The 20,848-nt window shown below is 54.2% G+C and overlaps 1 protein-coding gene across 1 annotated transcript; it reads right to left on the reverse strand.

Annotated features, from left to right (window-relative positions):
* Positions 1-878: 878 nt before the first annotated feature.
* lah (involucrin repeat protein) lies at positions 879-20,509 on the reverse strand (the record flags this gene model as incomplete). Its single annotated transcript, XM_056893595.1, has 3 exons — positions 879-2,432; positions 2,507-14,164; positions 14,345-20,509. The coding sequence occupies 3 exons, from the start codon at positions 20,507-20,509 to the stop codon at positions 879-881; spliced, it is 19,377 nt and encodes a 6,458-aa protein (XP_056758590.1).
* Positions 20,510-20,848: the final 339 nt, after the last annotated feature.

The following is a 20,848-nucleotide window of genomic DNA, read 5'->3' on the forward strand; positions in this document are numbered from 1 at the left end:
TCTGACTCGAAAGATGAACTTTTTTTTTCTCTCAAGGGGACAAATGAGCCCAGCGCTATCAGATCTACCTACTTGATTTCCTCTCTTCTCTTTTCCGTTTTAATTATAATATGTGTAGAAATGTGTAGAAAATACTTGATAGTGCAAACTTTGGACGATCTGAGGTGCTGTTCCGGAAAGCACTAGCTATTTGATATAAGACAGATACATCAGTTTAAAGAGCTAGCAAAGCTGGATATGAGAGCCCCATTGCTAGAACGGGCTTGCGAAATTCTCCCAGCCAAGTTAAAGTGGTTGCCTTAGGAAATAGCAACGCAACACGCATTGTTCCTGGCTTGATTCAGATCGTAGGAAGGGGATGATGCGAAAGAGAGGAGGGGAAAAAAAAAGAAGAGAGGAAGAGGAAGAACGACAAGGAAAGGCGCTCATGCGAAAGGCATGTGAGCGAACTGTGGTTCTTATCAAAGAGCAATCATACATTATCCAAGGACCAAGGGATAAATTGCAAGAGACAAGTCAAGTAGAAAGAATAAAGTAGAAATAAATTATTACACTGCCATACCAGAAGTACAGGTCATCACTCATAAGACATCAAAGCCATGGTAAATACACATCGGGCTAACACATTGTCTTAGAACACATGAGAAGAATCAAATAGAAACAGGAAAATGAAAAAAAAAAAAAGAAGTAAAGTAAATAACTCCACATATTCACGGTCATCGGCCATGCAATGACCATTATGTTAAATGACCCAGACGCCATATCACCAACCGGCGAGAGAAGGAAAAAAACACACACAAAAGGTTAGACAATAAGAGTAAGGATGCGGCAAGCGTGCATGTTGAAGATGGGAGCAATCGTGATCAGAGTGTGACGCCTCAGATCACATTGCTCATGTCCATCATAGATGAAGGTGCTACACTGTGAGCAATACTTTGAGCAATGCTGTGGACAGATCTGGTAGCATCAATGGACATGCGATCACCGCTCATCATCCTTGATACTTTCTTGTCTTTGCTGGGGCGGGCAATGAGGACCTGGGCGGGGCAGACGACATCCTCGTCCTCACCCTCGCCCACATCATTGCCCTTTTTGACAACGAGAGGAAAGAGCACAATGCGCACAATAGATTGTTGAGCTTCGAGCTCGCCATTGTCGTTTGTCAGACCACTGCGCTCATTCATCAGAGCTGCGTTGAAGTACACCTGGCGTGCAAGGTCGCCATTGGTATCGTATTCAGGCTGCAGAGGTGGCAGCATGATGAATTCAGCCAGCTGGGTACGCATCTCCAAGGACAGGCTGACTGCTACCCGCATGATCTTGCGGAGGTTGTCCAGGAGCTGGGATTCAACATGAGATGGAGGAGGGAGGATCCGCGATAGGGTTTGGAAGATCTCCAGCGTAACAGCCTCCGTATCACTCTCACGTTGCGCAGCAAAAGCTGGTCGCCGGGACAGCAGTGTGAGAGTGGTGGCTCGCCAGCGATGCACAGCACGGGTTGGGCCAACCTCGCCCAATTGTTTCTCAAGAGACTTGAGCTTTTGACGTTGCTCCCGGTCCATGCCGAAGAGATAACGTGTGAAGATGTATTCCCAAACCATCGTCATGACCACCGACATGAATACATCACGGCGGCGGACACGATCAGATAGATAGGCATCGGGATCGGAGCCGTCGAGGAGGGCATTATCGAAACGGTCAGCGATCTTTTCGTCCTGCAACTCACTCAGTGGGCGGCAGCGACGCTTATCACTGTGCTTGGAGAAGCGCACGACCCAGGATTGGACATGGCCACACAGCTTCTGGCAGGCAGCCTCGAAGTACTCTTCATCGCGGAATACAAGGGCATTGTCATGTACCGAGGCTGCGATCTGTTGTTGGAGCTCCTTGACCTTGTCGCGAGCCTCCTCAAGTTCGGTACGCAGACGGCGCAATTCAATGTCTTTCTGTGCAAGAGCCGATTCAATCTCTTGTCGAACTCGATCTTCCATCTGGGACGAGAGTTGACTGTGTTGCGACTGCAGCTCGACAAGTTCGCGTGTGGACGACTCGCGTACGGTGTTGACCTCGGCTGCGTGGGCGGCGGCGAGAGCAGAGTTGGATGCAGTCAGCCCCTCATTCTCCTGGGTCATACGAGCCATCTCCTTCTGCAGCCATTCCACCGAGTTCTTCAATTGTTCCACCTCCGATTCCCGATCGCGCAGATCGCCGTCGCGGGTGTTGAGGGCACGGTCGCTTTTTCGACGAGCGACGCTGGTATTCCGAAGCTTATGTTCGGCTTCATCGCGGGCGGCAATCAGTAGACGGTTTTCAGAGATGAGCTGGTCGAGGCGGGTTTCGATGTCTTGCAAGTGTTGCATGCTGCGACGGCGGCGGACACTAGGCGGTCGGCTGGGCGACCGTGGGGAGTTGGGCGTTTCACCCCATCCCTCCTACGGAAAGTTAGTAAACAAAAACAAAACAACCATAAACAATTGCAAATAGAAAGAATAAATTAACAACTTACATAAACATCCGACATGTTTCGCAGCGGACGCTTGCCCTTGTCGGTGACGGGGTCATAAGAGGAGGAAGACGGGAGCTGATCAAGATCGAGATTCGAAGGCTGGGGATCTAGCGCTCGACTAGCCGCCCGCAGATCACCACTAATACTGCGATTTGTACGACGTAATTTTCCACTGCTGGTGCTGGGTTTCAGAATCCCTTGCTCAGGCGTTTTTTGAATTTCTTTGAAATCCTCGCCCTTTTCGTTTTCTGTAGGCCAGGCTTCTCGGTCAAAGGCATTGTCTGTAAATTTCCGGACGGGTGTCTGAGGTCGAGGTAAGACATGCTCGGGCTTCATCTCCAGGCGGGGCGTCCCGCGACGAGCCATGGTTCCCTGGCCATGTGGTTCTTGTTCCGCAATTGTATCCAGCGGAGTCCGGGGTCGCACATATTCGTCAGTCGGTCCGAAGAGCGACCGGGGAGGGGATGGGGCAAGAGCCGGGAGAGATGGTTCGTCCAAACTCCATGTTCTGGGTGTATGCTGGTGTCGTCCATGGATTGATGGTGATCGGCGTAGTTGACACAGTTCTGCTCCGGCTTCCTCTGGGGGTGGAAGGCGCGTAGGAGAAGAAGGTTCCTCGGCACGAGTTCGCTCATTGGAGGGCTCCGTTGACAATGACAAGGGCGCACCCAAGGGCTTTTCGCCATACATCGGAAGTTCTGGCTCTCTGATTGAGTCATCCTCTCTAGCAGTCGGGGTTTCGGAGTGAGCTTTCAGCTCCGAGATTGTAGACTCAATTTGTCTTTCGAGGCTGCTAGGCAGCCCCGAGGTGAAATCATCGGCAATTTCTTTGGTTTCAGTGGCCGCTAGGGGTGCTTCCGAGACAGGCATCGCGATATCGCGATTCGCTTCCAAGTCCGCTGTTGTCTCTTCCTCAGCACTATCTTTTAGCGACGGTGTTTGCTGGTCCAAAGCTGATCGCCGGAATCCAGCACGCTCGAGGCCGGGAAACAAGTTGGCAATCTTAGATCCACCGGGGGTGGTTGTTCGAGCAGGCGGCTCGATCTCTTTGTCGTTCAAGGGTTCCAGTGAAGGCTCCTCAACTTCCGGAGGAGCTTGCTGTGACTTCTTCTTGTTCTTCTTGGGCTTCTTCGTGTCTTTTTTCCTCGATAAGGCCCAAGTATCTTCCCCCGCAGCTTCGTTTACATTTTGCGAAACTTCGGGAAATGAAGAATCAATAAATTCGCTAATAATGTCCGGCTCGGGAGGTGGAATTTCCGGCTCAGGGTCAGAGTTCACTTCCTTCAATCGCTGGGACTCTTCAAACTTGGCCTGCCAGTCAATTGCCGGCCAGTCTTCTTCGTCATGGGACGACTTCTCGTCTGGCACTCCTGGATCCTGTGCCTTGGATTGGTCCTCTTCGAACGGCACAATGTTAGCATGCTGATCCGCATCGATGGCGTTTTCAGCCCGCTCAGTATCCAAGGATTTGTTAGCCTTCTGGGCCTTCTTGGCCTTTTTCTTCGAGGCCTTGCGTGAAAGAGAGATCTCCTCGCTAACGGGCTCTTCATCGGGGTGCGTAGGCTCAACCTGAACATCTGGGGCAAATATAGGCTGATCCTCGATCGCAAGGGGAGATTCCACTGGCAGCTCTCGCTCCAATGTAGGTTGAGGTTCAGCAGCATCTTCAGTTTCGGGAATTTCCTGCTCCATGGCAGGCTCTGTCGGCCGGATCTCCGATTCCGTGGGCAACTCAGTCACGTCAGCCTGAAGCTCTTCTTGTTGTTGAGTCGAGACTTCTTCAGTGATGCCGCCATTCTTCTTGGCCTTGCGCTTGTCCTTCTTTGACATCTTTTTGGACAGAGCCGGCATCACTTTAGGCTCTCCGGGTCCATCTTCAACAGAGCCCTCGACGGGCTCGAGGTCAGCTGTTTTCCCAAGGTCCCGTGCGTCGGCCCCAACCTGAGCTTCATCTTCCTGTACGTTCTTCTCAGCAGGATCCTGGCGGACAAGGGGCTCACAGTTGGTAGCTTGGTCAGTGGGTTCCGCAGGTGAGGGCGTATGGAGTGTGTCCAGAGAGACGACTGCTTCATTTTTCTCGCTTTCTGAAGGTTGCTTGTCTTCCGATACGATGCCAAACCCCTCAAGAGCGGGGGCTTCAATGCTTTCGAGCTCAGAATTGAGAGCCTCCTGGATTTCTTCCCGGGCAATGGACTCAGGCTCGGGAACAATCTCCGTTGGCATTTCCTCAGAAGTCGGCTTCGGTTCAGGAGCGTCTGCAATGGCAAGCTCGGTGGTAGGAACATGCTCCTCGACCAGAGAAGCTGGCTCAATTACTTCTTGTTTGGCTTGCTTCTTGGCCTTTTTCTTGTCTTTCTTTGACGCTTTCCGAGTAATAGTATCGACCGCAGCTGGCTCCTCGGCTAGCTCTTTTGTAGACTCCTCCGGCTTGACCTCGGATTCGAGGCGCTCTGTAGAATCGAGAACCTCAACAGGCTGCTCCAGGACGTCCTCTTTCAGCTCAGAAGTTGTCAGTTCTGTTGTTTCGTCTAGACTCTTTTCTTCCTCAGGTTGAGGTTTGTCCTCAGTCTCTGAAGGCTGCGGCTCTGGAACGATAGGTTGCTCTACCACTTCCTCTAGAGCTTGAGGAGTGATAGTCGAGTGCTGCTCGGGTTCAGGTTGTGACTCGACGAGTTTTTCTTCCTCGAGAAGGGCAGCAGCAGTGGCGGCGGCGGCGGCGGCTGCCGCTGCCGCCTTCTTCTTCTTCTCCTTCTTGCTCATCTTCTTGGGAACAGTCGCCGATTCCCCTTCTGACTCAAAAGCGGCTTCAGGCGGCGCTTGTTCGCTAGGTTGCTCGTCACCTAGAACCTCGGCCGGGGTTTCCGCAGCTTGCTCGGCTGGCTTGTCTCCTTCCTCGACATTCGATTCAGCGGAAGGAAGTTCAAGAGAACGCTCTCCGCTTTTGATTTCTTGACTCGGAACATGCTGTTCAGTGTCTTCAGAAGGAGTCACAAGATCCTTAGCGGCCTCCTCGGTGACATCAATAGGCTGCACTGTAGGCTCGTCTGCACTAGTAACAGCCTCATCTTGAGTGATAATTTCGGCAGGCGCTGACTCCGTTACAATCTCAACCTCTTGGACAGAAGTTTCAGCCGCCTCGGGTGCTGTCTGTTCCTCAGGCTGGAGCTCAGCTTCGGGTTCTTGAGGAAGAATTGATTGGCGTTGCTTCTTCTTGTCTTTCTTGGCTTTCCGCTTCTGAGCAGGAGTCAATGATGCCTCTTCGGCAGCCTCGGTGGCGGCTGCACCGGTAAGGGCCTCTGACTGTGTGGTCTCTTCGGTAGGAAGAGCAACGGGCTCGGCTTCTGGGACCCTGATCTCCTTAGTGTCATCAATATCCTCGGTTGTTTCAACAGCGACAGTCTCTTCAATGCCCTGTGGGAGTTCCGCCGGTTGCTTTTCTGGAATTGGCACCAGTACAGCCTCTGCTTCTGGGACACTGATATCCTTAATGTCATCAATATCTTCAGTTGTCTGCACAGCGGTAGTCTCTTCAACGTCCTGTGGGTGATCGGCCGATTGCTTCTCTAGAACTGGCAATGGTTCGGCCTCAGCAATGGGCTCAGGCTCGGTGATTTCTTTCACCTCCGGCTTGGGCTCGGCCACAACCAAAGGCGCAGCTTCAGGCTGCTCCTTGTCCTCCGCAGTAGAGGTTTCAGGCTCAGGTGCTGCGGCTTCCTCCTCTTGTTTTTTGTTTTTCTTCTTGTTTTTCTTCTTCTGCTTCTTCGACACAGCTGTCTCAGAAGCCTCCTCCTCCACGAGAGATCCTTGTGTCTGTGCCTCAGGAACAGTATCAATTGGAACATCCACAGGCGTCTCTTCAACATCTTTATTCTCAACATCCTTCTCCACGGAGAAATCGTCTGCTTCCGGCACAGACGGCTTCTCCTCAACAATCTCACCATCATCAACTGTTTTCATTTCCTCAAGAGGTGTAGGCTCAGCCAACTCCCCCTCTCGCTTCTGTGCAGTAGGGGCAACATCACCCTCCTGCACAGCATTTACCTCCACCAACTCGCCGGAATCAACTGAACGCTTAAGCACGGGCTGGGGAGGATAATCTAAAAAAGGACTCTCTATCGGCGTCTGCTCTACCTGCGAAGACATGTATTTATCAGTCGAGGCCGTATTTTGCGCCGTGGCGTCGTAAGTTTCTATGTCGTGGGACTGATGTTCTTTACCGTCATGTTCCGCAGGCGAGGACGCCGGTATGGCTGAGAGTCCAGGGGCGTCTGTGTCCGTAGAGGTGAGGACCTTTTCGACGGTCTTGGCCGCTTCAATGGGTGTAGCAGGCTCGGATGTTGCGGCGTCGTTGTCGGCGTCGACATTCTTGGACTGGCGTTTCTTCGCTTTCTTGGCAGCTTTGCGTCGCTCCTTGGCTGACATACCAGCTTCTTCAGTCGTCTCGGCAGGAGAAGAGGCAATGGCCTCTGCTTCCTGGGAGGGAGTTGGTTCAGCATCGACAATCGCCTCGGTGGCTGGAGCTTCGTCGGTATCCTTGGCGTCAGGAATTTCCTCTTTTGGCACATCGTCAGATACGGTTTCTGTTGTCTCGAGTTCCTCGGGCTTGGGAGCCTCAGGTTCGGTTGTATTTTCTTGCTCAAGGCCGTCTGCGGGTTGTGCTGGCTCAGAAGCTAGAGTATCTTGCAACTGCAGCTTCTCAGCAGGAGTATCGGGGGAAGTTTGAACAATGGGCTCAGATTCCTGCGCTGCGTCTGTAGCAGCAGGGGCGTTTTCGGCCAAGTCCACGGATTTGCCCTTCTTCTTGTTCTTCTTCGCCTTCTTCTTCTGCGCCGCAGTCAAGGGAACTTCAGGCTCTTGTGCACTCGGCGACTGAGGCTCTGAGGGAGTCTGAGCATCTCGTTCCGGTTGCTCTGGCAACTCCGCCGTGGACTTTGGATCCTCGACTTCAGCAGGGATGAGGGCATCGGGCGCAGCAGCTGAGGTCGGCTTATCCTCGGCGATCTCCTTGCTTTGTTCAGAGGAAGCGGGCTCTTCAGTCTTTTCCGAGACTTCCCCTTCAGTAGAAGGCTCGGCAACTTCTTCCGTCACTGGTAATTCTTTGGCTGATTCGTCGGCGATAACCAAGTCAGCCGGAACATCCTGGGATTCAACCTTATCTTCGGGCGCAGATAAATCCTGCTCTGCCTTGGGCTCTTCGCTCGGAGTGGCATTGTCGTCAAAAGCAACAGATTTGCGTTGCTTTTTCTTGTCTTTCTTGGCCTGCTTTTTCTGGGCGGGAGTCATTGCCTCATCCTCCTCCTCCGCAGTCTTGGTAGCAGCTGCATCAGCAGGGGCATCCCGTTGAGTGGCCTCTTCGAGAGAGGGTTCTTGTTCTTCGGCCTTGGGCACTTCTTCTTCCGCCATAATAGGAGTCTGGGCATCTTTGTCAACAGTCGGCTGTTCAGTTTCCTGGGTCAACTCAGGCTCAACGGGCTCTTGCTGAGGGGATTCAGGCTTAGGCTCCTCAGCAGACGCGGGTTCCTCCTGTTCAGCGACGACTGATTGACGCTTTTTCTTATCTTTCTTAGCCTTCCGCTTCTGGGCAGGAGTCATTGATGCCTCCTCGGCGACCTCGATAGCGGCTGCATCAGCAGGTGCCTCTATCTGCGTGCTCTCTTCCAGAGAGGGGTTTTCGGCCTTAGGCGCTTCTTCTTCTTCCGTCACAATGGGAGCCCCCGCATCTTCCCCGACCGTGGGCTGTTCGGCTTCTTGGGTCAAAATTGGCTCAGTGGGCTCTTCACGAACGGATTCAGATATGGGCACCTCTTCCGCTTGTGCAGGTCTGACGTCTTCATCGGCTGGTTCGGGCTCGGACTCCTCAACAGGCACAGGCTGTTCCTCTTCGGCAACAACGGATTGGCGCTTTTTCTTATCTTTCTTGGCCTTTCGCTTCTGAGCAGGAGTCATCGAGGCCTCTTGAGCTGCTTCGATGGCGGGTGTATCGGCAGGGACCTCTACCTGTGTAGTCTCCTCCGGAGAAGGTTCTTCGGCCTTCGGCTCCTCTCCCGTCACAATAGGAGTTTCCGCTTCTTGATTGACAGAAGCGTGTTCAAGCTCTTGCGATGGCGCGGACTCAGTAGATTCACCCTCAGTAGGCATAGGTGTAGGTTCCTCTTCGGCGAGTGCAAGCTTAACCTCTTCCTCAGCGGGCGTAAGCTTAGCCTCGGCGGGGACAGCCTTGGACTCCTCAGCAGGTGTAGGCTGCTCCTGTTCAGCAGCAACAGATTGGCGCTTTTTCTTGTCTTTCTTGGCCTTCCGCTTCTGAGCAGGAGTCATTGATGCCTCCTCGACGGCCTCGATGGCGGCAGCATTAGCAGAGGCATCCTGCTGCGTGGTCTCTTCGGCCTTAGGCGCCCCTTCCGTCACAATAGGAGACTCCGAGCTTTGCTCGGGAGCAGGCTGTTCGGGCTCTTGGGATAGTGCGGGTTCGTTGGATTCAACCTCCGCAGGCACAGGTGCAGGCTCCTCTTCGGCGGGTGTAAGCTTAATCTCTTCCTCGGCGGGCGCAGGCTTAGCCTCTTCCTCGACAGGTGTAGGCTGTTCCTGTTCAGCAGCAACAGATTGGCGCTTTTTCTTGTCTTTCTTGGCCTTCCGCTTCTGAGCGGGAGTCATTGATGCCTCTCCAGCAGCCTCGGCGGCAGGTACATCGGTAGGGGTATCTGGCTGCGTGCTCTCTTCAGCCTTGGGCGTCTCTTCTGTAACAATGGGAGCCTCCGCATCTTTCTCGAGAGGAGGCTGTTCGAGCTCTTGAGATGGCGCGAGTTCTGTAGATTCAACCTCAGCAGGCACAGGTGCAGGCTCCTCTTCGGCAGGTGTAGGCTTAATCTCTTCCTCGGCGGGGACGATCTTGGACTCCTCCTCAGCAGGTGAAGGCTGCTCCTCTTCAGGGGCAACTGATTGGCGCTTCTTCTTATTCTTCTTCTTCTTCGACTTGGAAGAAGTTACCGCCTGTTCATCTTCAGCCTGCTCCACCTCTGGACTTGCTGTGGATTCCGTAGGTTCAGTTTCCTCCACAGTTGGGTCTGGTGTAGGCTCTGTGGGCTTGTCATCGAGAGACTTATCTAAGACAGGCTCGTCGCTGACGGTTGTATCAAGCTTTTCTTCCTGGGATTCTTCTGTGGAAGCAACCTCAACCATAGGCTCTTGTGCAGTTTCTTTGTCCACATCTTGAACATCAATGGCTTGGTCGGCAATCTCTGGGGTAGGGATAGCCTCGTTTGCGAGTGCCTCGGGAGCAATTTCGGAGTCGACAATTGGCACATCCTGGCCTTGTTCCTCTGTAGGCTTAGTCTCGGCTTCAAGATCACGGACTGCCCCAGGTTCTGTGGACTCATCAACACCCGCAACAGCTTCTGCGGTAGGTGTAGCCTCACTCTTGAGCCAAATATCATCAGACTGTTCGACGCTCTTTTCCTCGGTAGAAGTAGGCTCAGCCTCAGGCTTGGGCTGCTCATCAAGCTGCACAGACTCTTGCTTCTGCTGCTTCTTCTTGTTTTTCTTGGCCTTCTTCCTCTCGGCGGCAGTTACTGGAACCTCAGATTCGGGAGATTGTTCTTTTGTTTTGGAGGCATCGGTCTCTGCAGCATCAACCGAAGGTTCCTCGGTGGGCGTTGGAGCCACATCCTCGCTCTTTGGCTCGTCCACCTTAACGATATCGTCCCGTTGGTCAAGGTCTCGGGGCGCATTGGCAGGAGCAGTTGCTTCTTCCGATGCAGGTAGGACATCGGCGATAACTTCGGTGGCCACAATCTCAGATGATGGGGCAGCATCTTTGACTGGGGGCTCGATGTCTTTCGTTTGCTCCAGAGTCTCAGTCTCGGTTGGCAGAAGAGTCTTTTCGGTAACTGGAGCTGCCTCAAACTCGGTTGTAGATGTAGGTACAACATCCTGTGCTGCCTCAGCAGGCTCGGAAGACACCGGCACGGAGAGGTCCGCTGGAGCAACATCATCAATTTCCGCGGTAGAGGCAATATCCTTGCTTGGCTCAGCGGATTCGGCTTCGGGCGCAGTCTCAGCGTCAACGGACTTGATATCTTCAGCAACAGAGCCAGTGCTCTCTTCCTGCTCCTTTTGCTGCTTCTTTTTCGCCTTCTTGGCCTTCTTTCTCTCCGCGGCGGTCATAGGGACCTCTGGCTCGGCAGGAGATTCTCCGACCTTGGGTTGCTCCTCTGATGCGATTGGCTCTTCTTTGAGTGCCTCCGACTCTATTACCTCTGTTGTTTGTTCTGGCAGAGGCTCAGGAGAAGCGCCTTCCTGGGGTGGCACGGCCTCAGAAGTTTGCTCGGGCTGGAGCGATTGTTCGACCTCGGCGGGCCGCTCCATCTCGCGTTCTTGTGCAGGCGCATCCACCGATACGTCTTCAGTGGCAAGAGGGGCTTCCTTGGCCATATCCTTAGCGGCAGTCTCGATTTCAGGTGCCGGCGAGATAAACTCAGCAGGCTTCTCGTCTTCAAGAATGGAACTTTCGGTCTGCTTGCCCTTCTTCTTGTTCTTCTTGGCCTTCTTCTTCTGAGCAGTAGTCAAGGCGGCTTCAGGCTCGGCTTCAACTTCAAGTTGAGGTTCAGCTTGAACTTCAGCTTCGGGTTGAGTCTCACCAGCAGAAGGCTCTGAGATTTCGCGAGAAGCCTCCTCAGCGGGATCCGGGAGTTCAGCATTAGACTGGACATCGATGACAGCTGGCTGTGACAGTTCATCAGATAGCCCCGCGAGGTCCACTGGCTCGGTCACGACGGGTGTTGCATGCACAGCGATCTCCAATGGAACTTGCTCCTGCTCTTGGGTAGCTGCAGGCTCCTCAATGGTGGTTTGGAGGGGTTGCTCGACATCCTTGGTAGGCTGTTCAAGATATTCAAGATCAGTAAGTAAGGCTTCACCGCCAATTGGAGGGGATTGGGTATCCACAGGTTGGACAACAGCTGATTGCTCAGGTTCGGGATCGTGAATTTCTGGCGATTCAATCTCAGGAGCGGGCGTTTCAGCGGAAATCTGAGTCTCTTCCACAGCAGCGGATTTGCGATTCTTCTTTTTCTTGTTTTTCCGCTTCTCCGCCTTTGTCTCCGACCCCTCTGCGGGGGCATCTGCAGCCACTTCCATGGGAGGCTCCGGTGCAGGCTCCTTTTCTTCGGCGGGCTGCGAAACTTGTTCTTCGACAGCCTCTTGGAAGTTGTCTTCCCCTTCAGTGTCTTCTTTGGGTGTTTCAGTAATTTCAGGCGTGGTGTCATTGAGGGGTGCCTCTGGGGTAGAATCTTCAGTTGGCTTCTCAATCTCCTCCAGGCTGCGGGATACTTCTTCCGTTTCTGGTTGAGTGGCATCGGTAATTGAGGTTTCATTGGCATCAGTGAAAGTAGGCTCAGGGGTCTGCTGTTCCTCCACGGGTAGACTGAGATCTTCGGAAACAGGTAGAACGGATTCTTCACTAGATACCTGTCCCACGGGCTCAGCCAGCTCTCCGGATTGCTCCTGGCTTTGATCTTGCTCTACATCGGTGGCAGCAGATAGGATCGCAGCCTGGTCAGAGATGCTCTCGAGGGGTTCAGTAGAAGTAGCAATATCCTCGGGCAAGGGCGCAGCCACAATTTCTTCGGCAGGCGCAGGTGCTGTGTCTTCTTGCTGGCCCTCAACCTCCTTGGAGGCAGAAATATCATCCTCGAGCTGAGCAGCGACCGCATCATCTGCAGGTTCTTCAGAAGTAGGTGCGTTTTTAGATTTCTTCTTCTGCTTCTTCTTGTCACGCTTAGCCTTTTTAGTCGATGATGCAGTGTCCTCGACCTGTTCGGTTTCACTGGGCACCACCTCTGTAGGCTCAGGTTCAAGAGTGGTAACAGCTTCTGGTTCTTGAGTTGCTGCAGCCAAGGGCTCAATCTCAATCTCTCGAGAGGCCTCGATAGGCTCAGCCTCAGGTTGCTCAAGAACAGCGATCCCGGGCTCAACAGGAGCGCTCTCGGTCGGAGCGGACTGAACAGGAGCAGCTTCGACCACAGGCTCATCAACCACGATCTCAGGTCCAAGCTCGCGGGATGCCTCAACAGGCTCAGATGAAAGATTTCCAACCTCGGGGACCTCCACAGCAGGGTCCTGCGCCAACTCCTTGGACAAATCTTCCTGCGCGAGGGGTTCTTTGGGGGTTCCCAGATCGGCATCTTGGGCCTGGTTCTTCTTGCCCTTCTTCTTCTTGTTTTTCTTCTTAGAAGACTGGGTGGCCGCGCCCTCATCGGGGTCGACTTCTGTCTCGGGCTGAGGTTGAATATCAGAAGACTCAACAGGCTGTTCAGTCGATTCAGGAACAAATTCCTTGGCGGTCTCCATCTCTTGGTGCAAAGGCTCGGGCCCAGCGGGGTAATTATCTTCGATGGCAGTAACGGGCTCACCGGGCGCCTCCTCATCGACAAGTGCCTTGTCATGGTCGTGAGAGGAGGTGCCAGCAGCAACTGCTTCATCTACAATATCGCTGAAGCCATGGGCCTTGGCGGGTTCATCTGCAGGCAAGGAGCGAGACTTATCATGCTCCCTGGCAGCGGCAATGGCAGCTGCATCGACAATACCGGCAAAGCCAGCGCCCTTGGCGAAGTCCGCAACGCCACTGAAGAACGAATTATGTTCTTGGGTCGGGGTTTTCGGCTCGGGCTGAGAGTGGGACACGCCCTCGAGAGCGTCAAGTGCACGTTGCGTTTCTTGCTCCCTAGAGCCAACCCCAACCATGGAGCCCTCTGCAGAAGGCAAAGCGTCCAGCGTAGGCGAAGGGGGCAACTCGTCCAGAACAGCGGGGTCCTGCAGGAGCTCAGAAGGTGAGTGGAATTCGTATCTGCGCTTTTCCTTCCTGGACTCTGAATCCTGGAAATGTTCAGCGGTAGGCGTGGCCTGTTGCGAGCCGAGGAGATCAAGGTCTCTATCATGGCTTTCGTTCGCTTGGTCAGTTGAAATTGTCAAACCTGTCGGCCGCTGGTTCTCCACAATTGATTGGCTTAGATCCACATGCTCCCAGCTCTTAAGGCCGTCGTCATTATGGAGGGACTTTAGGTTGTCCATTGATGGGGCACGGGAGGAGGTCTTGCTGGATGGGAGCGATGGCAAAGGCTCCTCGGTCTCGGGCTCGCCCTTGGTCAAACTGTGGCGCTCGACGAGCCATAGAGGGCGGATTTCACGCGAGTTTCGGAACTCGACTGACCCGGGCCGGCGGCTGCGTTGTTGGCTTGGCGAGCCTGGAGAGGCGATGGGGGCGGGTTGTTCAACGGGGACTGCCCGGGAGAGGCCCGGGGAAGTTGGGGGCCGGCGGAAGTGGAGAGGCACGGCTGTAGGCGACTCGTTGGTGGACTTGGCCACGGAGTGTCGGCGTTGCTTGGGGGATCGGGACCCCTGGGCGTGGCTTGTTTCAGGTGAAGCGGGGCGGCTCAGAGACTTCGGGGTCAGGTCGAGTGTCTTCTCTGTGGCTGGGGGAGAAGTGGATTGACTCCGGGGCCTCTGCTGCGGGATCTCATTGAGTCCTGATGCCGCAGCGAAAACAGCTGCGCTACCTGCTGATGCTGGAAGCCACGAAGCACCATAATCTTCGCGCTCAGAGGCTAGGATTTCAGGGTGCTTCCTTAAAAATGATTGATCGTCGAAGTTGTCACTATATCCGTCCTGCACATGGAATAAAACCAATAAAAGCTTAGTACAATTCTTTTTTTGTTCGGGTTTTGTGGTTTTCGTGCAAAAGCTAGTCAGATCAACCAGCAAAAACGGGAAACTATATGGGACAATAAAGTGTACAACCAAAAATCACAACATGAGTAAGTAAAAAGAAAAGTTCAGATGCTATACCTTCTCAGATTCCCGTTTCCTCCCTGAATCCACGATTTCCTCGTACCGATGACGTCGCCGCTCTTCCTTCTGCTGTCTACTGGACCTATACTCCTCCAGATTCGTGTCATCCTGGGTACCCTTCTCCTTATCCGACATGTAACGATCGAATTCATCCCCATTGCTGGAGCTGCGGTGCTTGGAAGAACGCTTCTTATGGCGACGGCGTTCATCATTCACACCAGCTTCAGATATGGCTTCGCGGGATGAGCGCTTATCCAACGAGGAAGAGCGAGAATGGCCAGATCGAACACGCTCAGCTGGAGCCGAGACTTGTGAGCCAAAGATACTTCTCAAAAAGCCACCGCTCTTTTCTTTCTCGTCCTTGCCTCGGCGCTTCTCGCGGGATTCGTCAATCCGAGCTGGAGAAGAGATCATAGAGGCATTGTCATCAAATTCGGCTTCTCGAGATGAACGGTGGCGATGCTTGCGACGCTCAGACTTGTCATCTCCAATGTCCGTAATAGCGGAGCGAGCATCGTCATCAACAGAGAAGGTGTCACTTTCATGCTTAGATCGACGCTTGCGGCGTCTCTTCTTCTCCTCGCCACCTTCCGCGTTGTCAGGAGCGGCTTCAGCATCGCGACGTGGATCAAAATCATCGCCGCTGCGACGAGACTTTCTAGACTTAGCTGATTCAGAGACAACAGAACGAGACTCATCACGAGACTCGGATACATCCCGTGATCGGGAGATATCGAAGTCATCTCCGCTGCGTCGAGACCGGCGAGATTTGCTGGTCTCATCTTTCGAGACAGGTGCAGAGAAGACTGACCGGTTGTCGTCGTGAAACTCGGAGATCTCTCGCGATCTAGGGATATCGTAGTCATCTCCACTGCGTGTCGATCTCCCTGGCTTAGATGACTCGTACTCTTTGCCGGCAGGACTAGATGTAATCGAGCGGGTGTCATGCCTAGATTCGGACGGTTCGCGTGACTCGTAGATTTCGAAGTCGTCACCGCTCCGTCGAGATTTGCGGGACTTGGACTTGGATGTCTCGTCCTTGGAAACAGGAGCAGAAATAACGGAGAAAGAATCATCACGAGACTCGGGAACCACGGACTCTGGGTATTCAGCAATGCCGAAGTCATCGCCACTCCTCCTGGACTTCCTGGACTTAGACTTGGATGTCTCGCCCTTCGATACGGGAGCGGAGATAACTGAATAGGATTCATCCCGAGATGGAGACACCTCCCGTGACTCGTAAATCTCAAAGTCATCGCCGCTGCGCCGGGACTTGCGGGACTTCGACGTCTCATCCTTCAAATCAGGAGACTCGGCGAGTTCCCGCTCTTGGAACTCGGGGATATCAAAGGCATCGCCACTCCGGCTCGACTTCTTAGACTTGGACTTGGTCGGAGTTTCTGGGTCCATGGCAACAGGCGCCGGCGCTGAGACCACGGATCTGGCGTCAGGCAAGTCTCTAGATTCGGCTGTATCAAAGCCACCGGGCATCGAGAAGGCATCTACGTCTTTTTCAGGCGAAGCAGTACGATCGCGCTTGCCGTATTTGCCATTTAGCTGCTCGATGACCTCCTGAGCAATCGAGGCCTTGTCACGGCGTCCTGAGGAGATGTCCCGATCTCTGGAGAAGGATTCTGGCTCGTCGAAGAAAAGCTCATCCTTGTCCTGGGCCACGTGCTCGGGGGCGGAGGTCATAACCTTGGTAGACTTGGGGTCAATTTCTTCGATCTCGCCCTCGACGAAGCCGTGGGGTTCCTTCCGAGCTGATGCAGACCAGGGTGAGGTAAATGTGTGTTCATCCTCCGACCCAGGAGGGGAAGTGCGGGTGTGGTAGGATGGGTCATCTGTGATCAGAGAGGGATCAAATCCAGCTGCGGCCGTCGCAGCAGCGATTGTAGCAGCAAATTCAATATCGGCGCCGTACTCCGACGTGCTGGGAATACCCTTGGATTGGGATATCTCGGATGCAGGGAGAGGAACATCCTTCGCAGAAATTTCGATAGGGGAAATGTCATGCTCAAGAGGGTCCTGTTCAGAAGAAGAGGGGATCTCGTATTCGTGAGTTTCATGTTCGCCCCAGGAGACCCGGGAGCCGGTTGGTCGTTCGCGAGGCTGGGTATCATAAGATTTATTTACAGGGGGCGTTGGGGACGTAACGTCGCGAACGGAACCACCGTTCGCGCTATGAGGAGGAGTTGGCTCAATGAGATTGAGCCCAGGGACTGGCCATGGAAGGCGGTCCACGTGTTGATAGGGTTCGTATGAGTAGTCTACCTCTGTCGGTTCAGGCTCCTCATGTGTACGTCGTTCGCTAGCAGGCTCTACCTCCACGATGGTTGGCATATTAGGGGAGCCGCTGCTGCGATCGTGAACATCTGGGCTGTGTCGTAATTCCTCAGGGGCATAAAATTCTGCGTAATTGTCGTAAATCTGTGCTGGACGGGGAGATCGAGGAGACTCTTTCTTCTGGTCTTCGCGGTGTTCCACCGTAGTCACTTCTTCATCAATAGGTTGAGTGGGCTCGAACCGCGACACGATCGAACTATCCGCGATTGTATCAGTGTCGCGCTTCCGCTCGGCGCGGCGTTTCTCTCGGCGCTCATTGTATCGCTGGCTAGCTTGAGAGGCTTCGTCATCGTCTGTCTTGCGCGAGAGAATAGTGCTGGCAGCGGCGGCGCCTACAACTCCGGCTGCTGCTGCACCAACCCAGGATGAGGAGTATTTTTCTCTCTCGCCCGCATACCGGCGCTCCTCATCGTCTCGCTCCTTTCGGCGGCGCTCTCGTCGCTCAGTTTCCTGGAGGGCCAGCTCTTCCTCTCGGTCAATCAGTTGAACCGGCTGATCAGCAACTTCATCCCGATAGTTCTTGTCACGGCGAATAAGGTGGCGTTCCCTCTCTGCTTGCTCTTCCGTCAAGTGAAATTGCACGGAGCCTTGCTCCTTAGCAGTGAACCGGCGCTTGAGGCTGGAAGCAGTTTCCTGGGTGGGGAAAACAGGAGAGGAATCACTGCGTCGGGGTTTGCGGCGGTCGGCGTATGTTGACGCTTCTGGTGCCCATGCTGCATCACGAGTAATTTGAAACTGCGAGTCGTAGTGCTCAACTTCATTAGCGAAAAGCGGCGGGACTGCCGGGGCGCTATACGCGGGAATGGGCCCCGGAACAGCTCCCTGGGTAGTGTACACAGATTGGGAGACAGGCGTGAAAGGCTGAGGCTGCTGAAGGGGAATAGGTCCCGGGCGGATGAGGGTTGGTTCCCCGCCAGATACAGATGGGGACATCTTTGCAACATCGAAGCGAGAAGGGTCGGAAGTAGGCATTGGGTAAACTTGCTGCAGGCTCCCAGACCTACTTGGCGGGTCGCTATCACGGTGACGAGCAGAAGAGATTGCAGCGGCTCCAATAGCGCCAGCGCCGGCTACCAGAGCGGCATTTGTAGCACTCGACCGCTTGTCCTTCCTCTTCTTACTTCCCCACCTCCAGCCCCATTTGCTACTGGCGGAGTCGGAGGAAGAGTCAACGCTGCTTCCTCCAAACGCGAGTGCAGAGCTAACACTTGAAGAAGACAAGTCCTCCGACTCGGCATCGACCCATTCTTCATCCTGTGTGGTAGAGTGGGCGTAGTTGGACCGTCGAGGTCGAGGTGTATACATCTGGCCTGTGCTGCGCCCGGGACCGTGGGGCGAGGAGCCGGCCAAACGGGTTGCCGTGTCGCTAAGCTCTACCAAAGCAGCATCAACATCTTTACCCTTCTTGCCCTTCTTCTTGGACTTGGAGAACTTCTTCGAGAACCCATCTCCGAAGGCAAGATCATTGTCCAATGAAGACGATGAAGAGCCACTCTTGAAAGAGAAGAAGCCACTCCGCTTCTTGGTGCGACGTTCCTTTCTGTTCTCGGAAGAAGCAGTGAAGAAAGAACCGATACCACCAACGATGGACTTCTTGGCGGGCCTGGGAAGATGGACAAAGGATGATGATGAGGATGAATCCTTTCGTTGTTGTCGTCTTTCAGGAGAACGACTGCGGGAGCGGGAGCGGTTACGGGACTTTGCAACAGCTAGCGCAGCCCCACCCACTGCGGCACCGAGTGCAGCCTCCTTCAAATACGAATGCCGGCCAGATCGAGAGGAAGACCGCGATCGGGAACGTGTGTGCCGAGAATATCCAGATTGAGATGCATGCTTCGAGCCTGCATAATGGTCTCTTTGAGGACTACGGCCAGAACGACGGGTCACACCACGAGAGGTATGGCTCCTTCGGTCGTCTTCTTCCCCGTGAGATGAGGCCACTCGACCGGAGCGGATGCTATAAGAATCGTCAAACTCCTTGCTTGAGAAGAGCGATTTGGTCGCATAACCGGCTAGCATGCCAGGCAGCCACGAGGAAGATTTTTTGGACTTTGGGCGTCGGCGGCTTTCATCTTCGGAGGAGTTGTATCGGCTGACCTTACTGATTCTGGAACTACCACTGCTCCGTCGATCGGGGGAGTTTCGGCGGCGCCTGTGATAATGATGCTTGCGAGGGGCATCGACGGAGCTCGTGCCAGGTTGGAAACAGTATTTACACACACCGATAGATTCTGTGTAATCCTCGAATCTTCCAACGGCCTCGGGGTCACGCCAGAAATCAACGAATCTTCCCATGGGGCCACGCTGACGCTCTTGGAAAGCTAGCGCGCTGGGTCCATGAGGATAGAAACCCGGGTTGTAGGCAGCTTGAGCAGCATATCCTCCCGCGCCTGCGGCATACAAAGCATTATTATGGCCAGGGGCATATGGTTGCATACCTTGTATACCACCAGTTTGAGAATATTGCTCTTGGTGTTGGAAAGCGTATTGTGGTGCGTGCTCGGGGCTCGAGGAGTGATGGTGATGACCCACCATGTACCCCGTTGCAGCGCCTGCAGCCGCAATACCGGCACCTTCGCTGAAGCTATGAGAGTGGGACGGCTTGGAAGGAGGCTGGTAGCTACTGCTTGCAATCGGCTGATCATATTCCATTGGCTGGTTGTATGTCATTGGCTGGCCCTGTACCACTGGCTGGCCCTGCTGCGCATATGAAGTAGTGTGCTGCGGAGGGGAATGCGACTCAGAATGAGACATCATACCACCAATACCATAAGCGGCAGCTCCGACAGCGGCAGCAGGAAGAACTCCCGATGAAGAAGGCTTCGACGGCTTCGACGGCTTCGACGGTTTCGGGGGCCTAGATGAAGACACTGCTGGCGGCTGACCTTCCTGTACTGGAGCATGGAAGTCATCGTCGAAATAGGCCGCCGCTGCACCAGTCTCACCCAAACTACTGGGCTCTGGGGGTGGGTTAGCCGATGGAGATGCTGCCATCAAGTGTGCCTGGGTGTTCGGAAGCACACTTGGGGGAGCCGGTCGAATACCGGGCTGATGCTCAACAGACTGGCCTTGGTCACCATAGTAGTCTGCCGCAGCGCCAGCAGGGTTAGGCGGCCGATACGGCCCAGCGACTTGCTCTGGGAATTGGCCGGGAAATTGTTGCTGCACGTGTGGGTCGTACGGAACTTCATGCGCCGGCGAATGGTCTGCAGATGGAATTCCAGCGTCGTACTGCATGGGAAATTGCGAGAATCCCGGGGCGCCAATCTCGGCGGCAAACTGCGCGCCGGGGGCGCTAGGCGGCATGCTTGTGGAGATCGGGGGCACATACGGATCCCCTGACTGAGTGCGGCGACGCTCGCGACGCTCGCGTTCCCGATCCAAGTCATCGTCCAGAGTATCTTGTGTTCCCCGGCGGCTCCTTCTCTTTTCACGCTCTGGACTGTCGGATCGGTCCTGGTCGCGCCGACGAGAACTCTTGCTTTCCCGTTCACTGTCTCTGCGTTTTGCTGTGCGTTCAATATAATAGCGATCGGAGTCATCAATGGCTTCTGGCTCGGCGGTTACATAGGTTGATGCGATAGATTCGCCGGCAATGCTAGGTGGGCCACGCTTACTGCGGGAAGTCGATGGCGAGTAAGACGACAAATCACCCAGGCCGCGGTCACGGTCGTCACCCCGTGAGGACTTGCGACTTGAGATCGATCTTGTGTCGGACTTGTCGGGTTTTTCGGACTTGCGCCGGCTGCTCTTGGAGCTGCTGCGAACGTCGGATGAGGACGACGAGCGGCCCCCGCCCATCAGGGCTTTGAACATGGTGGGCAATTAATTTGGATAGCCAGAGTGAACCATGTGGGATGAAAGGAATGTAATGATTGGAAGGGGGGAGGTATGGGGAGGGTAAGTGTTAGTTGTAAGTCAGAGAGAATGCAATGTTATGGGTTTGTTTGGGGGGGAGTAAACAACGGAGCTGACCCGTGGATCTTGTACCCGGGAAAGGCCCCCAGTGGATCTCAACTTGACCTGTGGCGCTTAACCTCACCTTATTCTCCTCTTTGGTGTTGAGTATCGGATAGAATCTGTGTGATAGGGGTTAGATGAGATGTACACGATCTGCTGGAAAAATGCGACAGTGAAAAATGTGATTCACAGCGC

Source organism: Penicillium hordei, assembly GCF_028827395.1.
Source record: "Penicillium hordei strain IBT 12815 chromosome Unknown utg000001l_segment0_segment0, whole genome shotgun sequence".
NCBI classification, from domain to species: Eukaryota; Fungi; Ascomycota; class Eurotiomycetes; order Eurotiales; family Aspergillaceae; genus Penicillium; species Penicillium hordei.